Consider the following 19,827-nt stretch of genomic DNA (forward strand, 5'->3'; position numbering starts at 1 on the left):
TCAGAGAAAGTGTAACATGATGACAATGATCTCCCTACGGAAAGCTGTGTCAGTCCCGAATTTCTTGTTTGCAGGATACTCGTTGAAATTGTGCAAGCAACAACTAGGAAATTTGGTTGACAAATATTTGCAAAGTCTCAAGTGTCTAAGTCTAGTGTCTAGATAGAGACTTCAAGCTGTTAGAACAATGCAACGTCAAGTGCGAGAGACTTTTTGAACCTTTTTTAAAATTTGGTTTGAACCAATTTGACAAAAATTGGGTTAGCAGTTTTTGAGTTTAGGATGAAAATAATATTTTTGACCACTAAGTGTCTTTGTGGTAAGGAGCAATTCAACATTTCAAGATTCACTTGTAGTGTTAGGACAATTTTTTAATTACACCATGTTTTCAGGGTTAGGCTGTTTACTTGACCACATAAGAATGAGCTACAACTTCTACTTTTTCAGATAATTATTGACCTTGTAACTTTGATTGACAATAAAGGAATGATGCAAACATTTTTTAATCTAAAAATACTTCTTTTTACCATGCTTTATATATCTCGTAACTTATACATATTTTCCATATATAGATCCATCTTCAAGATACATAAATCTTAACCGAAAAGCTGTGAATGTGAATCAGGTGGCATGTCTTTATATCAAGGATGGTGATTTCAGTGAAGCAAATATTACTCATTTCCTAAATTCAGAACAAAATATCAAAGTCACTACAGTGCCTGAACACACATCATCAGGTTCACCTCTCACTAGGAAAGGTATACTTTTATTTCAACTGAGGAACTTATTTCATAGCTGAACAAGTTCAATTTGCCTGTTTGTTAAGCTTAGATAGGCAAGGATGTATGATTTTTGTATCGAATTTTTATGATAGTTACACTATATAAAACCTTATCACTATAATATATAGAGTTATCTTATTAGCTGACACTAGCTGCAAAACTTACTTGCTTAAAATGAGTTTGAGTTCAAATATTTTCATATATCCAAAAATTGGGTTTGAAAAATGAGTTTGAACAACTGCACTATTTGTGATACTGTCACACTTGTACCTAATTGATCCAGTGGGGCTAAAGGCAAAGACACTTCATAAAATTGGAAAATTGAATTTTTATGCAAGTCAAAAATAGAAATTGATGCAAGACATAATCTCAACTAACTGCCCACAAGCAATGCTTTGTAGGCAAATTCTGATATCGTTGTTACTCCCAGGTAATTTAATTGCTAGTTATACTCACATATGATAGAATATTCAGACTTCAGGTAGTCATAATAGATTTATAATGTGGCTAAAAATCTTAAGAGAGAACGTAGGTTAACATTTCTCAAATCAAATTTTCCAAATTAACTATCATTGTCCATTAGCATTGATAACATTTATGAAACATGCACATTTTGTTCTCTACATTGCACACAATGCTGTGATGCAACATGCACACTTTGCTGATTAGCGTCTTGTATGTTTGATTGCTGTTGGCTGCATCAGCTAGAAGAATTGAGTTTTGGTATTGGATACAGACACAGACTGAATGACTAGCTTTGGAAGAAACTGAGACACACCATTTTGGGCGTAGGGAACAAAATTTAAAAAAAAACAATTTTATGGCCTGGATTATTTTTACAAAATGTAGCATATAGTTCCTTTAAATTGCACAGAATTAACCGCTTTTGTTGATGGACATTCTTCGAAACACTCACACAATCTTTTATTCCAGACGTTAAACGAGTGAATTCATCATTTTCATACAAGGATAACACAACAGCTTTAGTGCCATCAGATATTTCGTTTCTTCCTGGAATAATTGGTTGAGACAATATTCCATTAGATTCTTTTTGCTTTATTGCTCGCTTAACCAAATATTCAGATTCACCAAAATAGGCAGCAGTTTGTTTAATTCACCAGGATTGTGGTTTCAGTGTAAGGAGTCTTACTTTGTCAATGTACAAGTTTGCACAAACTATCTTTTTTGTCTTCCATTAACAAATCTTGGTCATTTACTTTATTCTGTAGCGTTTGAATTTCATTTAGCTTTTTTGTGCGTGTGTTTTCTTGAGTGCTCATTTTGTCTTTTTCTATTCCAATGACAGATGCAAAAGATTTTTCTAATTGCTTTGAAACCTTGGACATCTTTTTTGCTTTACATATGTGTTGTCGGTAGACTGTGTGATTGTGCAACTGCAGACAAACCAACTGAATAGAAAGTTGTATTCAGTGATTTCTTTGCTGATTCACGATGAAGATTTAACTTCGTTTCACTATCAGAAGTCGAGTACATGCTTGCAGAACTAGATGTAGTTGAACTAGACTCAGACTGATCAAGCAATTTGTCGTGGATTTAAAAATCTTTTAAAACAAGTCACACAAACACGCCATCCAGGTTTCACACAGATCAATAGTCATCATTTTCCATCATTTTTACAATTTCAAGTGTAATTAGAATGCTACCTTTAACTTTTTTTCTATGTGTTTTGTAGATATCACAGCACATTTTAAACCTGTGCTCAAATCTTGGTCCCCGAAAGGTCTTCTTGTGGTGCATGCATATGTTGAAAACGTGCCCAGATTTATCTCTTAGACAAGTTCTCCATAGCAGTAGCTCTTGTGGACGACCAACTTCTTTCAAAAGAAATTAGATCCATTTTTGCTGTTTAATAAGTTTTGTGACAATCTTCTTGCAGTAAAATCCCAGAGCTTCACCATTCCATTGTGATATGAAACAGGCTTAATGTTTAGCAGAATATCAATTGTAATATGTTAATCAAAATATCTATGAAAACATAAGAATATTAATATAGTGATAGATAAAATTAATTTCAAAAAATATCAGTTGCATGTGCCACCATCTTTTATTGTTGAATGATAGTGTCTGTTGATCCAAACTTGACGTTATAAAATGTAGTGCATTTGTTCAAACTCGTTTTTCTTTTTAAGTGCAAAAAAAACAAGTTCCCAATTTTTGGGTATATGAAAATGTTTAAACCATTCTACAAAAAACTTCAAAAATTTTGATTCAGAGATCATTGTTATTTTTGTAATTGCGTCATAAACTTACCCTTTGATTTTCATTCAAAAACTCTAATTTATCACGTGAAGGAGATGTTTAAGAGACTTTTTAACTGCTGAAATGAATTCCCTGACCCCAAAAACGACATTTGTTTCATTCTTCTACCTTCAGAAATAGAGATATTGAGTAAAATCACTAAGCGTGACCATTGCTCACCAACCTAACCATTGCTCCGTGACCATTGCTGACTATTGCTCCCTCAAGTGGTGGAAATTTCAAATCGCAATAACTAGAAAAACGGCTTGAGATATTTAAAAAAAATAATTTTAATTTCAAATTTTTAAAAGCTCTACAACATATATCCAAACCATCAAAATCTATGACTAGTGGTTACAAAATTTAAAAAAATTGGTTGATTATACATGGACTCTACTGTGAAAAACTTACCTTATTTGTGTTATAGTTTTTACAAGTGTATATGGAACAAAATTTAGTTTTCTATGATACAGTATAATATATATATGACCATACATAGGCTTACATTTAGCTCTGTTTGGTGCAGTTTTAGTTCAATAAGATATGTTAGATATATTATTGAAATAAGATAAGATATGTCCATGTTCCAGTTTTTTAATTGTTAATATGCATAATTTACTTAATATATAATATTTGATAGATGACATTAAATTGACCAAAACAGAATAAAATGCAAAACATTTAAAATACAGACAAAAATAGGGACATTTGTTTCCTATTACCAGAATGCACAATTATTTCTATGCAATATGCGTTTGGAGATGAAAATGAATAGCTGAAGTTGCAATGATATTTTGGCTTAGTAGCAGAGCTGGGCAAGAGCTTAGCTATCGCTCATCGATGAAAAAAAGAGTGTAGCTCGTGGTTTCGATTTGTTGTGTTTTTTTGTCGATAAAGAAAAGCTTGCGCTCGTTTGTCGCTCACATTCCCACTCTTTTTAGCAGTTAAAACTATTTACACTCCAGCACATTTTCTAACACCAATCGCATTAATATGTTGGAAATTTGCATTGTAAACCGTGTAACTTCAAAAAAGTTGTAGTAAGCAATTAAGTTTGAGAAAATATTTGTCAGAAAATAAGTTTGATTAACAACGACTACAATAAATAACCTTTATTTGCATTTCAACTTGCCCTTAACATAAAACATGACAAAAACGCAATTTTTTCTGGAAAGTTTTAATGACTGCCATAGAAAAGAGACTCAAATTGTGCAGAACTGAAACTCAATATGAAGCAATTACTTGTGATATGAACCTGTTTGCCAATATACAACATTAATACCTCAGTATTGCAATAAAAAAAGGGCGCAGTTGCAGGAAAAATTATGTTATATATCTTACTGTCAAGTGGCATGTAAATTACATAATTTAATTTCGAGTTACGTGCAGCACTATTTGTAAAGCATACATCGGTAAAATTTTAAAAAATAGCCGCAATGTGAAGGAAATTAGGACACCAGAATATCGAGCATGCAGGGTGTGGGGTGTATCACGTCTTTGGTAGCATTTATGCATGATTATTTTGCAAATATGTGTATTTCGCTGTGATGTTTTTTATGCTTGATTGAATGACCTCAATAATATTCTGTGGTATAAATTAAGTTATTAAATTCCTTATGTGATATGCATTGACTCCAAATCAGAACATGTTTACATGAGCCTACATACTTCTATGGTGCACTACGTTAAAATTTTACAGAAGCCCAACATCCCTGTAAAGTTCTTCTCTTGTAAATTTTCATTTAAATTTTACTGGTATTAAGACAAAAAAAACTGGTAATAAAATTTCAATTGAGAAAAGTTACTTTTGTCCACACGTAAATAGTCTTTGATCATTGTATTACTTCATGTTTTTTTTGTTGCTAGCTTCTATCATGAAATCAAACAAACTGATATCATGGTGTCAACGTGTCACTAAACACTACGATGGTGTCAATGTGATTAATATGACCACATCATGGAAAAATGGTTTAGCCCTTTGTGCCATAATACATCACTTTCGACCTGATCTTATTTCTTGGGAGAACTTGGATGCAACAAATGTTCAAGGAAACAACCAGTTGGTGAGTTTATAAATGACTCATTTTTTGAAGTTTGGCTTTTAGTTGATTGCCTCAAAATGGCTTAAAGGAAAACATATCTTTACAGTTTTAGTAAGTTCTAGTAGCATTGCCGAAATATTGTGGGAGGAACTCAATATGGAAGCGACTATTGCACTAGGCATTGCAAGAAAAGTGTTTGTACAAGTTTAAGATTGATATGTTTAGTCACTTAAAATATTGCCAACCTGTTTTATATGTGTTTTGAAGGCTTTTGATATAGCAGAAAAACGTCTTGGAATATTACCTGTTTTGACTGGAAAAGACATGGAAGCTGAGATTGTGGACAAACTTGTGATGGTTACTTATGTTTCGCAAGTAAATTAAAGTTTTTGTTTAAAAGATTGCATGAAGCCAGTTGTGTTTTCTATCCAGTTTATGGATTTGACTTGTTGCTGATTACAGTCTTGTGTTTTGCATTATTATTATAATAATTATGGATTAAAAGAGAAGATTTCAATAGGTATAATTGTTTTTGTCGATATTGCTGACCGAAATAGAACAGCTATGATTCATATTTTTTTGTCATTTCTATTTTTCATCATCATGATGTCCTGACACTTTTTTACACACGAAAACTCATTTAAATAAACTCAGATGACTTCAACATTTTGTACATGGATGGGGTTTAGAAAAGTCTCGGTTCTTCATATGAGCATGATCACATTACTACTTTTTCAGGAAATCTCTGAAAACCTTGAAAATAAGCAGTTTTCAGCGGTTAATAACCCCTTTGACCTTTGTTGCCTTGTTGTTAAACTTTTGTGATGGAAAACTCCATGAATGCCTGGCATATCGCTTTGATGAAAATTAATTTTGGTCATGTGATAAGGAAACACAAGGCAATTTATATTATACTTGGATACTTGGGATGCTTTGAAAAAATCATGCTTTCTTGCATACTGTACTAAATGATGCTGTTATTCTTAGCTTTATTTAACGTAAATCATTCATCTGAAATAATAGAATAATAGTAAAACAATAATAGTAGAAAAGCAACACAACCTCACAGCTCAAAAGATGTTCGTTTGTGACAATACGAACCGTGGAGTAATCTTAGTCTACGACTAAGGAATGCGCGAAGCAGAGACAAACACAAGTAATCAAGATAAAACGAGGCGAGTTAACAAAGGAATTTTCATTACACATACTGTTTTTGTAATTTGATACTTTTGATTAATTTTTTGTTAATTAATACCATAATCGTAGGCTGTCACGAAAAACATCAAATTAATCATGTGAAAACAACTATAGAAGAGTGTGTCTATTTTCTGTTTAATGTGGCTCTAAAAATAATACAGGGAAATTTTGTTTTACGATAACACAATGAAACTTGGTTCGGCTGTTTATGTATCTCCATCTAAAGTACACTGGGATAAATAACTATTGTTTGTTAGATCACGTGGTATGAAAATAACAGCCCAAAATCGGGGTTCACCATAAATTTTTCGGATTTGCAAGGGATATATTTAGCTAGTTTTTAACTATGTTCAGAGTTACTTATAGCAGGTGCACTTTGCATAAAAGTGCAATTAAACATTCACTTCACTTTTTCTTTAACTAATGTTCAAAGGAGATTCCCCATTGTTTAAAATTTCAAATCTTGGTATTTCGGCAATTTAGCATGAATTTTTTAAAAAATTGGTGGGTTTTTCGCAAGCTTAGAAGCAAATTTGGAATTTTTTTAGCCAAAATTTTTACTGAAGAAATTTCTTATAGTTTTATAGGCTAGGATAGTTATACTGAGTGAAAAAAAGAAAGTGTCCATTTTCAGATTAATCACAAGACTAACTCGATTGGAATTTGCCTAAAACTTTCAAAAAGGCGTGTCCAGACTAAGATCTGCAGGCTAACTGTGGCATACCACATGTTTTTATTGGCCTGTGGCCATCCACGAGTAACTCCTGGCTAAAGATAGAAGATGGTGGTGGAAACTCAAGAGTAATGGCTATTTCAAAATATAGCTAACTGAAAAGTAGTCAGTTGCAAACTAATTTTCCAAAGGTTTATAGTGAAAACTTGCATTCATTAACTGAATAATTGCTTAAGTTTCGGCACGTTTTGAGCAGATATTGCACAACAGTGATCATGCTTAACAATAGCAATTATATGCATTACTTGCAAATTTGTTTGGGGTCACAAGAGCCAGTCTAGTTAGTTAGTTAGTTAGTTAGTTAGTTGTCTAATTAATTGACCGAGATAGAGTAGTCCAAGGTTGAGCTGACCGGGGTTGAATTGACATGCCACCATTGTTATTGATATAACACATATGGCTGAATCATATAACACATATGAAGACATGAACTGATACGATTTCTGTTATAGAACCGTGATGTGTTTGCTCCCTCGAGGACTTGTGTTTTCTAATAACATGTACACGCCTCTCTGGTAGTAATTAGCGTTTTTCTGTTGGGCATTTTCCCATTGCGGAAGTAAATAGTCAACTTGTCTTAATTGTGTTGGTTTGAGTTTAGTTTTCAGTTTTACATGTTGGCTATGACCAAATTTTACAGTCTTCTGTATCAGTAAAAATACAACATGAACAAAACAACAAAGCAAGCGAGTGTAAAAAATTTCAAGTTTGGTTAGACTTTACAAGCAAGGAAGCACCATTCAGCATCACTGCTCCCATTAAAAACCCTGGTCCATTGACATTCTACATCTACCCTTTTTTGTAATAAAATTGATAAAATTACTTGGAATAAAACATTGTAATGTAACTTTTTTAAAGGCGGTGTTTAATACCTTTCAACATTTTCTGTTACAAAACGGATTTCACCAATAATGTTCGATTAGTCTTCAAAATCTTTATTACGTAGTGGGCAAAGCAGTGATCTCCACTAATAGTGAATAACCTGACCACAAGTTAACTTCTTAGTGTATGGCCCTCAGTAAACAAAAGTTAAGACATCCCTGATCTAAGCAGATATTCTGAAATGTTTAGACATAATATATTTACAATGAGCGTAAATAATATAACCGCCCATTTTCAGATTAAGGATTACTTCAATCGGAAATTTCCAAAAAACCTTTTAAAGTGAAGCACGTATTGTCGTTTGATCCTGTTTTATTTGAAACTGTCATGTCGATCTGTATATAGAAGCGGGACTTGGCTGAGAACTTATATCTCCTTTAAAAAATCTGTGTTAACATTTTCATCTGTATAGTAGCTTTATGATCAAATGTTATGTACCATAACCTTTACTTTATACTAACAAATGGATTACTTTATTTTTATTAGTTTTATGAAGTCTTCAAGCATGAGTCTCCTGTGTTTGATAATGTTAAAGATCAAGGAGTAATGAAAGAAAGAAATAAGCATCCTGTTACTCCGAATTCAACATCTCCTGTCGGTTTGCTTACACGGTTTACACAACACATAAAGCGTCAGTCCTTGCAGGTTCTGTATCTTAAAATAGATCAGCACTGTGTTTAATTTTTGAAATATATCTTTAAAAGCTTACCTCATTTTGCCCAGATAAACTTCCAAGATGCGTATACTAATGTTGTAAGTCTAAAAATTCATGTTTGTCATTTATAGTAAGTATTAATGGTAGTTTACTATGGCAGATCTAAAACTATTTGGTGCTCATTTTTGGAACCGATATTATTCTGATCAGAATTACTGCCCACTGACATTTTAATTTACTTCGTATAAACTTTTCGTACAAAGTTGTTATAAATGGTATCAGTAAACGTGGTGGTTAATGTAAAAGTCTGGTTTCATTTACTCTTTGCTTACATGAATTTGTTGTTCATCAGGTTTAATCGCATTTGCACGGTAATGTGTGATTTGCTACAAGTGTTATGATTAGGGCAATTATTTTTTGACCTAAAAACGAAAGTTTTTGACCTAAAAATTGAAAATTTTGACAAATTTTGACATTAAAAAACTTATTTTTGACAAATTTTGACGAATGAAGAAATCAAGTAGTTAAATTACGCATTATTGTACAAAAAGTTAAAATTTATTGTAATAAAGAAGGGCAAAAATCTGAACACAGACCTAGCCTATTCTGAAAAGGGAAATGAGCTAATTACAAATCATTGCCAAAAATGCAACTAAAACACAACAAAAACTGTTCAATACATTTGTCAAAACACTCTAATCCCTGGGTTCTTAACCTAGGGTCCATGAACCCCCAAGGGGTCCGAGAAGATGCATTAAGGGTTCCACAAATTTTAATCTGTCCACGATTCCACTTCATCAGGCCACAACGGCAGCCAAACATGCACCTCCACTAGTTTGAGCAATTGCGAAACCGCCTTTGTGATGCAATAATACATAATGGCTACTCTACTATTGCAAGTCTGGCATTGTAGTATTCGACATTTGCAATGTGTTTCTTTCAAAGGGGTCCATAGCTTTTCAAAGAATGTTTTAGGGGTTCGTGATCCAAAAAGGGTTAAGAAACACTGATCTAAACTAAAAATACATGATGTATCTAAAGCAAAACCGAAGCAAGAGCTGATTCACAATAAGTAGACAATGGCCGATTTACAACAGTATAAAGTAGGCTACAAGGTGTACAATGTAAAATGACAAGTTCACCTACAGTGCAACCTCTTTGACACCACGACAATGCAGTTTTTAAACAATTTTGACTTGGTAAAAAATTTTAACTTTTTAAACAATTTTGACAATTTTTGACCTAACGCTGTAAATTTGACAAATTTTTGACTTTTTTTGACAAGTCAAAAAATAATCGCCCTAGTTATGATAATACATTTTAGGTATCGCTTAGCTCGGCTTTTAATTATGAAACAGTTTGAACTAATATCAGTCGCTTGTATTAAACTCCGCCTTGTCACTACTGTACCACACAAAACGATACTCAAATATACAATAAAGGCTACTTATCACCTCGGCTGATATTAGAATGCAGTCATGGTATGTTCAAGATTTCTTCATTGTATATAAATTATTATCGCTGTTGAAGATTGTGTTTGGTTTTCAAAGGTTCAGTGCACCATGAGAGCCAAGGTTCACATTGTTTATTGTAAGCAAAGCCAATTTACAATGGTTGAGCTATTTACGGTGGCAATAACAATTATCTGCATGGCAGAATGTAGAAAAGTTCTGGGTAGAAAAATGATCATTCAAACGGTGACTCATTATTATCGACCTTCACAAAGTATTCGAATGAAAACTTTTTACGTTTGTGTAACATAACTAAGCAGGGGAGAGAGCGAACTGGCTAGTTAAACAAACATAAAATTTATTTGTTCAAGGCTTCTGTGCGAATTTATCCTTACGGCTTTAGTTTACATGTATTTACCTTGATCATAGTGGATGTTTTACAAAAAATGCCCAAATTAACCAACAATTCTGGTTTAGAAGTAAGGAGAAATTAAAGCAAGAATTTCATGAAAGAACCTGTCATAGTCTCTCATACCAAACATTTACGAAGAACGACTGTCATTGTTATTGATTAAGAACTGTATTTAAAAATAAGATTCAAAATTCTGGATTTCAAACAAAATGTTATTCCACAATGTCTTATTCCATTATAGTTACCATATTTAATTTTGATTTATCATAGGTCAAACCGGAAGACTATTCAAAAAAGAAAAAATTTGGAGTTTTCAAAAAAAAAGGACATGCTAATCAAGAACCACCTTGCACGCAGCTAAAAAGTGTCGAAAAAGAAAATGTCAGGTAATGTTTTGTTAACATGCACAGCCAAACATGTTTTGCTGGAGGTTTTAGCGAATTATAATTAGTTTAAACATCGTTGTACATAAATTTCTTAAAATGCCACTGCAATGCCAAAACAACTATGTTTTAAAATAAATTAATAACGATGTAGTTATTATGATGATACCTCATTTACCTCAAAATGTATCCATTAATCAGAATTAAAATTTTTGAATTTTTTTTTCGCAATCTGCCCAATTTCAAATTGACTTGTGCTACAAACCACCAGGTACTACCCAACTCAAATGTCGACTCCAGAACCACCGGAAAAAATTGTTTCTGAATCGCTCAATTTATCTGCAAATGTTTGCCATGGACCATTTAGATTGGTTTGGACTGGCAATAGACTTTCAGCTTCAGATAGACAGACTGACAATAGACTTCAGATGTTTTAATGAAATATTTACTACGTCTGTAAATTGCAGTTTTTGTGTGTGCTAAAACACAAATTTTGGTGTGGCAGCAAGCAGTGAAAATTTTAGTTTTTGAATATTTATTATAATTTGGTGTACAAACGACTACCTTTGTCTTGTTTATTATGAAATGGTGTAAACATGACAGAGTCTGCATGCATATGCCACACTATCAACTATAGCATATTGGGAATACTCAAGTTTTTAGACATGCCATTTCTCCTTCATTTTTGCCTATTTTAGTGAGGTTTCAATTATATAACCAGAATTAGAGTAGCTTAAGGATCGAAAAAAGCGGCAAGTGGGAATAGGCTAGGGCTGCATGTTGCATTGAAAAACATTTTGAGTTATTACAAGGAAAATGCAGGTCACACTGGTTTTTCATTTCAACATCAGCCAGTTACTTCACTGAACATTTGGTTATCGTATTAATTTAACATACAAAAATCCGGTGTAATTTATTACAAGAAAATAGGCTATTTGTCTTTTTTTCTAACAGCACAAAACCATCAAAATTAGAGTGGCTCTCGTATGGTTTTGTAACTAACCCCAAAGGTTGAAATGAAAGTTATTCTTTAAGCAGTAGGCCTCTCGCCTTGTCCCTAGTGAGCTCTTTATTGATACTTACAACCATAGCTTACAACATAGGCTTCTTTTTTCAATCCTTACCGTAAGTTCTTGCTGGGTGCATAGTTAAAACCTTACTTATACCACCGACAATGTTTATATGGGTTTTCAGGTTATATGACATATAAACTTGAAAACTTAGGCAATCTCAATAATCTACAGTAAAAAACGTGGCATATGTACACACATAACTTATCAATGTACATGCCGAACTATTTCCTACTTAGGCCACTTTATACTAAACATACAAGGCAAAAACTTGTACTGTATTAGCTTAAATAACCAAAGATTTGTGCATGCATGGAAAACTGATATATCATCTGGTCTTGTCTGTATGCAGTAAAATAACTTATAGGGAATACTATTTCAGAAAACTCAAGCATGCCAAGAACCAGTTGTTGATTCAAATCAGACTGATAACTGGCCAGTACAGTGCTATTGGGCCTGACCCAGCTTTTAGAACTATTCAAAATTGATTTCAAGTCGCCCTGATTCAGCAGTTTTGTGGATGTAATATCTGGCGAGCTTGAGCGCAAAATAATTTTGAAAACGGCCGGAATCCATAAAACACAACTTCTAATAATTGGTTTCTCTTTATGGTTTGTTTATATACATTGACCAGTATCAAAGTTCATCAACAATAATAGGTTTCTTTAGAATTCAGCTTTTCGGGAAACTTCTGTCTCTGCTACCATCAATTAACAATTTCTGTCCTTGTTAGCCCTTTAAGGGTCTACACCATAGGCTGAGAATCAGTACTCCGCTTTGTTTTTGGTAATTGTCATTTTCATCTATGTGAGAGTGGTTATGGTTTAAAGTTACCGAGGTAGTCAGATCCTTAGCTGCTAATGCATTTATGAATTCATGAAATTACTTGGCGTCTATATAATTGTTAATAAACACGATTTTCTAATGATATATTTATTGATATCCTTAATTTTTATAATTTTGTTAGACCTTTAAATGTCATTTTATTTGAAAATGTCACATGTAATTTATGATATATTTCTACAGTATGCACAAAACTGCTGCTTCTAGAGAACCTCATGTTTTGAAAAGGGTTTCAGAACAGCCGCCTTTAAATCTTAAAAATAGTGGAGATCAAGAAGCTGGTGTTCATCAGCGAGCAAGTTCTCGAATTAGTGCTTTATCCAATCAACTTATTTCACATTTTGAACAAAATGCTCCTGAGTCAACCCCCAAATCCAGCAGACGACAAGTGGCGGTATTCAATTTTTTTACATATAAATTATTTTGTAAATATTGTAATCGAAGCCATATGTATGTACTGTATGTAATTAGTTTGCTCGTTGTGGTATTTAGTTTGCCCATTGTTATTTGTGAATATATGAAAACATTTACTGATGTGTTTTTTCTTATTGTGTATTAGACAAAAGTCAAGGAAAAGGCTAGTGATTTGTGTTACTTTTGCAACCACTGCGTGTTTATTGTGGAACGTATGAGCGCAGAAGGGCTCTTTTTTCACAGGCAATGTTTTATTTGCTCACACTGTGGTATTACTTTACGTCATGGCAACTATGAATTTTCTTCCAGGACAGGTATATTAGCCTATTAATTTTTTTAAGTTAAGTGTTTTATTTTCTAATTATTGGAACTTGCAACTGTCTATTTATATAGGTGTCATGTCCAATAAAATCCAAGTAGTGCCCTATTCATAGTCTGAGGAATTTTCCAGGCAGTATTCCAAATGTCAGTTTTAAAAACAAATCAAAACTATGTATTAAATACATTTTTTCATTTTTATATAAAATCTGCAAATAAAATTTCATTTTTAAGCTGTAAATTTTAACCTAAAATATTGCATGGCTTTTACACTCAAACCAAAAGTATGTTATAGAAGTTTTTTATTTTTATGGAAATATTTACAGAAGCACTTTGTGTTAATGTTAATCTTTTTTTCCTTGAAGCACCAAAGTCCAGCTTACTAATGGAACTCCATTGTAAACAGCATGAAATTTCCACCACCTACTCTTTTTTTTAATTAAATTTTACGTTCTGACATAGATTTTGTCATCTATGAGAAGCAAGAGCCCCACAAATAATTTTTTTGCTCATTATCTTAGTGACATGCATCATCAGGCAGCTACCTGTTTGTACATTAAAGATATTTTCTGTTGTGTAATACAAAAAGTATGAATTACTTAATACAAATGAAGTACTTCAGTAGCTTTACATGTATAATTGGATACAGACAAGTCACATGTGTATTATAAATATGAATACGCATACACCAGGTCGAAAACAGTGTATTCAGATTGTATTTATGCAACTGAATAGATTATATTGTTATACTTCCATCTGCAAAATTTACTTAATTGTTTATCGATTCAACCTGTTTACAGAAACAGGATTCTTGTCGCTGGAATTGTGCTTTTTTGATGGTATATTATTTTGACCATCCTCATGTGCATGAAGAGATGGCCTTGTGATTAGAAAGCCCGCCTCACATTTGGTAGGTTTAGGTTTCGCCACTTGCATGGGTCGTACCAATACTTATAATTGGTAATTGCTACCTTCTAGCTTGGCGAACAGTTGAAGCAGAAATTAAAACACACACAGCTAGCAGAGGACTAGCTCCCTACTGTACCTTTCGCTACATGTAGCTGTGTAGCCTCTAGGGCTAGGCTATAGGGATGGGCACTGCATCGTACGTCTCCTTGAGACCTTGGAAGGAATTTGACTTCGATTTGACATGTGCATAATGCATCTCATCATCAAAAGTGCCATGTTTGATTCAAACATCGATGAACGTTATGTAATCCGATTTGTTGTATAATAATGTGCGAAGTTATTGTTTTGCATTGTTTTGTTGTAGTATAGTTATTAAGGCTGTCCAGGTAGGTTATGAGTTGTTTTATTACCAAATTTTCCAAGCATTTCTTTTTCAAAACGGGACCAAAAATTCAGGGTATCTATTCCTAATTGTACTCAATAGTTGTTTTTTTTATTTGGTATTTACAAAATGGGCAATTGTCAGAGAATTTTGAGAGATTTTCATTATAACTACATTTTCAATGCTTCTGTTTTATTTTTGAAAACCTTTGTTATTGTCAAACATCCACAGCCATATAGAAGCACTGACTACACATATGCTTTCAAAGTTTGAGTTTTGTTCTGTAGTCATTAACATATTTTGTTATTGAGAAGTGCTTTCATTCTGGGAAAGATCTCTTTTTTAATTGCAATGATATTTCTTAATATTTGTTTCAGATTATTCATTTAATGTGCTAGTGTACCCAAGATATTTAAAGCTGTTTACTTGAGTAATTGTTTTTCTGTTGTTTGTTGTATGACATATTGGGCATAACTTACGGCACCACCATTGGGTACCTTGCATTTAGAATGAGCCTCTTTGTGTTTTTTACGTTTTACTAAGTTACCCTACAAACATTGCAGAAATGTATACAATTTGGCTATCAACATTGCATCATCGGCATATTTTGTTGATGTTTCTAAAACCATTCTTTACTTCTGTAATACTATTTAATGTTTGAAGATTCTTTCACTATATATGTTGAATAAATCTGGAGACAGTATGCAACCTTGTCTTACATCCTACATATCTGTTCCTAATCACTGACTTAATTATCACAGCATACTGCAATTTTTATTTCCAATATATTTTGGCTTTCTGATACCATCTTTTTTCCATCCAATTTTATAGTATTTACTATCTTGAAGAGTTCTTCTCCCTTCTGTTTGAATGTGTTGGATGGGAATTAAAGATTTGAGGAAGTGTTGGCCAAAACTGTGGTCACAAATCTAAAGTTCTCTCCGTTTTGTAACTCTTTGCTTCTTGCCCTGATAAAGCTAAGCTGAATGGCTTAAGGAAACATTGACAGATAAGAGTTTCTGTATTGAATCAGTTTTTCATTTTTGCTAATAATTACAGTAGAAATTGTGTCGTCAGTGACAAAATGCAGTAATGCTGACTGCGAAACTATGCACATCATCATCATCTTCCATTCGCCTGTTGTTCAGGCCTGGTCTTCATCCCGAAACATCAGGGTCAACCAGTTGTCTGCAGCGACGCCTCCACTTTCCTCTGTCGATGGCATCCTCAATCTTCAAACCTCTCCTTGTCATATCATCCTTCACCGTCTCTTCCATGTTTTCTTTGGTCTTCCTCTTTTCACCTTTCCCTCAATCATCTTATGTTGTACTCTTCTCATTAAGCTCTCCTCATTCATTCGCTCAACGTGCCCCAACCATCTCAGACGATGTCCTCTCAGATGTTCTTCAATATCTTCAACACCTGTCCACCCTCTTATCACATCATTGGCAATCCCATCTCGTAGTGTCTTACCACACATCATTCGAATCATCCTCATTTCTGTTGTCTGCATTCGCCTGATATCAGCCTTCTTCATCGCCCAGCATTCAGCTCCATAACACATCACACTTCTTACACATGCTTTATACAGCCTTCCTTTCAGATTGGTAGAGAGTAGTCTGCCACAGAGTGTACCAGACAATTCCTTAAACTTTTTCCAACTAGCGCGTATTCTTGCCGTCACTGCCCTGCCAGTACTGTCATTTTCCCCTATCATATCCCCCAAATAACGAAACTCCTTAACAAGCTCGATCTCATCACTTCCCAATTTTACATATTTCTCCTCTTCTTCATCACTAATACAACCTTTACATCTGCCACATTCATAATTCGTTCCACTCGTCAGTCTTCCATTGATACCTGAACATCTCTCATGCACCCAATACTTGCACTTTCTGCATTGAATGGAATTTCTCCCTACTCTCTTCCCACAAATTGCGCATGGATCAACAGTACTGACTACTCCCCTTGACGATTTTCTACCTATTCTCATCGCTTTGGTTTTATTGGTGTTCACCTTCAAACCTTTGCTTTCCAGTGCGCTTTTCCATCTAACAAACTTCTCCTCCACCTCTTTCCTGCTATCTCCTATGAGAACTAAATCGTCAGCATACAATAACTCTTCCATTGTTGTTTCTAAATCATGTGTCAGAGCATCCATAACAATTACGAAAAGCAATGGGCTTAGCACTGAACCCTGGTGGATCCCCACTTCTACCTTAAACCATTCTGACATTTCACCTTCGAGTTTCACAGATGTCTCAGCTTCTTTATACATCTCCATCACCGCTCTAACTTCTGGTTCCATCACACCCTTCTTCCTCAATGCCCACCAAATCACTTCTCTGGGGACACGGTCAAAGGCCTTCTCCAGATCAACAAACACGAAATACAGCTCCTTCCCAACCTTTTCGTATTTCTCTATCAATTGTCTCACAGCAAACATGGCATCCACTGTGCCTTTTCCTTGCATAAAACCCATTTGGATCTCACTAATTTCAACTCTCTCACGAATTCACTCCTCGAAAACTCTTTCCAAAACCTTCATTGCATGTTCAAGCATTTTCAAGCTTCTGTAACTGGTACATTCCTTCACTTCTCTCTTCCCTTTGTACAAAGGAACCAACACACTCTTTCTCCAACTTGCAGGCATTCCCTCCCCATTCATCATACCATTACCAATCTTTGCTAGGATGCTCTCCACATTACTTAGCCGAATTGCTTCTATTGGCACACAACTTGGACCAGCTGCTTTACCTATTTTCATTTTGTACATCGCTCTCCCAACCTCCTGAACTGTGATTTCCTTCACGGGTCCAACATTTTCCTTAGATTCTAGTGTGTTATCCCACAGGTTTTCTTCATTCAGTAGCTTTTCGCAATATTCCTTCCATATTCCTTTGTTTCTATATTTTACATACTCTGCTTTTGCCCCTTCACTTCTCTCATTTCTCCATTTTTTGTAACTTTCCTTTTTCTTTCTCAGAGCCCTTTTGACAGCACCATTGTTCCACCACCAAGTTTCTTTTCAGCCAGCACCCTTGGACACTCCACATACCTCTTTTACGATCTTTGCCACTCTGTTATTGACCTCATCCCATTCCAAGTCTTCAGTGAGTACGTTTCTTGCCTTTTCCTTACTGCCTTTTGAATGTTTGTCTCCTTTAACTTCCATGTCTTGATCTTGTTTACCTTTACCTTTCGCCCATAATATGCGAAACTATGCACCTTAAGTATTTTAACATATGACTACTGCATAAATGTATAAAGCATTTTATGTCGGATTTTGATAAATTATAAAATTACTGAAAAATAAAATGACCTAAAAACCTTCAAGCTTTAAAGCAAACTGAAGCTTTTGAACTACCATGTAGGACTTAGTATACTGCATCTTTAGCCGAGCCAACATGTAAAGCTCTTCTGTCTTATAAGCGGCGGGTAAGGTAATTCGTTAGTAATAAAGAGGATGGGGAGAGGTAAGATAATCTGCTTCATCTTTGTAGGATTTTCGCTTCTTCTAGCAGAGGTAGTGACACTCGCAAAGGACATGATCTTGATCATGTCTGACAAATAGGCATAAAAAAACAACTTGATTGATGTTTAGGCTTGTTGTTTTATAACTTTCAATAAAATGTGAATATAATGTGGTGTATATTCTGATTAATTGATCTTATTGTACTATTATTATGTTATATCCTGTTTCTTGGCCTGGAGAATATTTTTTATATTGGCTCTGGTCCAGGCTCATTATGCTTGTGAACCTTGATTATTAATTTTTTTAACACAATTTTATCATTACGTAACAGTTACATTATAACGCTTAACATAACAATAAGTTCTTTACTACTTTACTTACGTAGGCTCAAGAAACAATTTTGTAATATATATACTGTATGTATAAATATGGTGGCTTCTCACATTAAATCTCTTCATTGATTTTGATGTCAAATTGCTGGAAATGTGCCAGCTGCCAAGCATAGTATATTGGCATTGGTCATAGTATTTTTTACCATTATTTGTGTGGAGCGCTTTTTATAACTGTTATTGCACAATAAAGAACATACTCATGAACATTTAATGAGCAGGAAAAAATTGACCAAGTCCCAAGGGTTTCACAGCCATGCAAGATGGTTGTAATACAATTGCAATAATACAATTCTGCTGCAAGATGGTCGGTTAGCATGGTCACCAAACCCACAACACGGTTAAGTTCTTGAATTTTAATAAATTTTACTCAATAGCAACATAATATACCCAAGAATATTAGAAACAATGCAAAAAGTGCATAGGGAAACATAGAGGGCATGATCACAAACGTTGTTAATAGCAACCTAAATAACAAATTATATCATGCTCCATATTAAGTCTTTTTTTATTACTTTGGACCTAATGCTGCTTAGGTTTTTTAAATGTCCATGTAAGAATGTTAAAGCTTTTCACAGTGTAACGATGATAAGTTTTGTTCAAGAATGTTTGTAGATTTAATTTATCTATTTGATTGACCTTTTATTGCTACCAGGAAAATTCTTCTGCCGTGCTCACTTCTTCGCACATTCTGATGCGTTTAGTCAAGATCCCCGGCAGAAGGATAGCATTGATGCTGTTGATTCTGCCGGCACTTCACCAAATAAAAAGAGTAAGTTAAGCTAAATCATTGTAAGCAAACACATAATTATCAAATATCTCTTTCTTTCATTTAGAACACAGCGCAGAATGCTGTACTTTAGATTAATAAATACTGAATCATGATAAAAACACGAAAGGTTTGAAATCAACTTACTTAGATTAAATGTTGTGATTAATAATACTGTAAATTAGCAATAGTTGTGTCGGTTCAATTGAATTTTTCAATGTATTTAGCAACAAATAGATCAAATGCCCTAAAAAGACCTGTATCTGTATAGTAGTTTTTAAAGAGAACTGAGAGCTGTGTAGTAGTTTTTACTTCCTAGTTTAGTGCAAATTATAATTTATATTCATACTTATAGTTTGTGTATTATTTTGTGATACTTTTTAACAACTAATTCATTCAGAATAAAGTATAATTTTGTACTTCCCTTTATATATACCATTGTATTTTTATCTGAGTTGCTAA

At 33.9% G+C, this 19,827-nt stretch overlaps 1 protein-coding gene across 5 annotated transcripts in view; it reads left to right on the forward strand.

The window, feature by feature from the left end:
- LOC143458455 (protein-methionine sulfoxide oxidase mical3b-like) overlaps positions 1-19,827 on the forward strand; it is an 84,394-nt gene that overhangs the window by 36,587 nt on the left and 27,980 nt on the right. For all 5 annotated transcript variants that reach the window (XR_013117674.1, XM_076955317.1, XM_076955316.1 and 2 more), the window contains 8 exons: positions 573-758; positions 4,908-5,104; positions 5,351-5,458; positions 8,382-8,540; positions 10,684-10,799; positions 12,893-13,103; positions 13,269-13,437; positions 19,252-19,368. Coding sequence is in view for 4 of the 5 variants with exons in the window: in XM_076955317.1 (XP_076811432.1) it covers positions 573-758; positions 4,908-5,104; positions 5,351-5,458; positions 8,382-8,540; positions 10,684-10,799; positions 12,893-13,103; positions 13,269-13,437; positions 19,252-19,368 (1,263 nt within the window). In the remaining variant the exon portion in view is untranslated. The remainder of the gene's footprint in view (positions 1-572; positions 759-4,907; positions 5,105-5,350; positions 5,459-8,381; positions 8,541-10,683; positions 10,800-12,892; positions 13,104-13,268; positions 13,438-19,251; positions 19,369-19,827) is intronic.

This window comes from Clavelina lepadiformis, chromosome 1 (assembly GCF_947623445.1).
Source record: "Clavelina lepadiformis chromosome 1, kaClaLepa1.1, whole genome shotgun sequence".
NCBI classification, from domain to species: Eukaryota; Metazoa; Chordata; class Ascidiacea; order Aplousobranchia; family Clavelinidae; genus Clavelina; species Clavelina lepadiformis.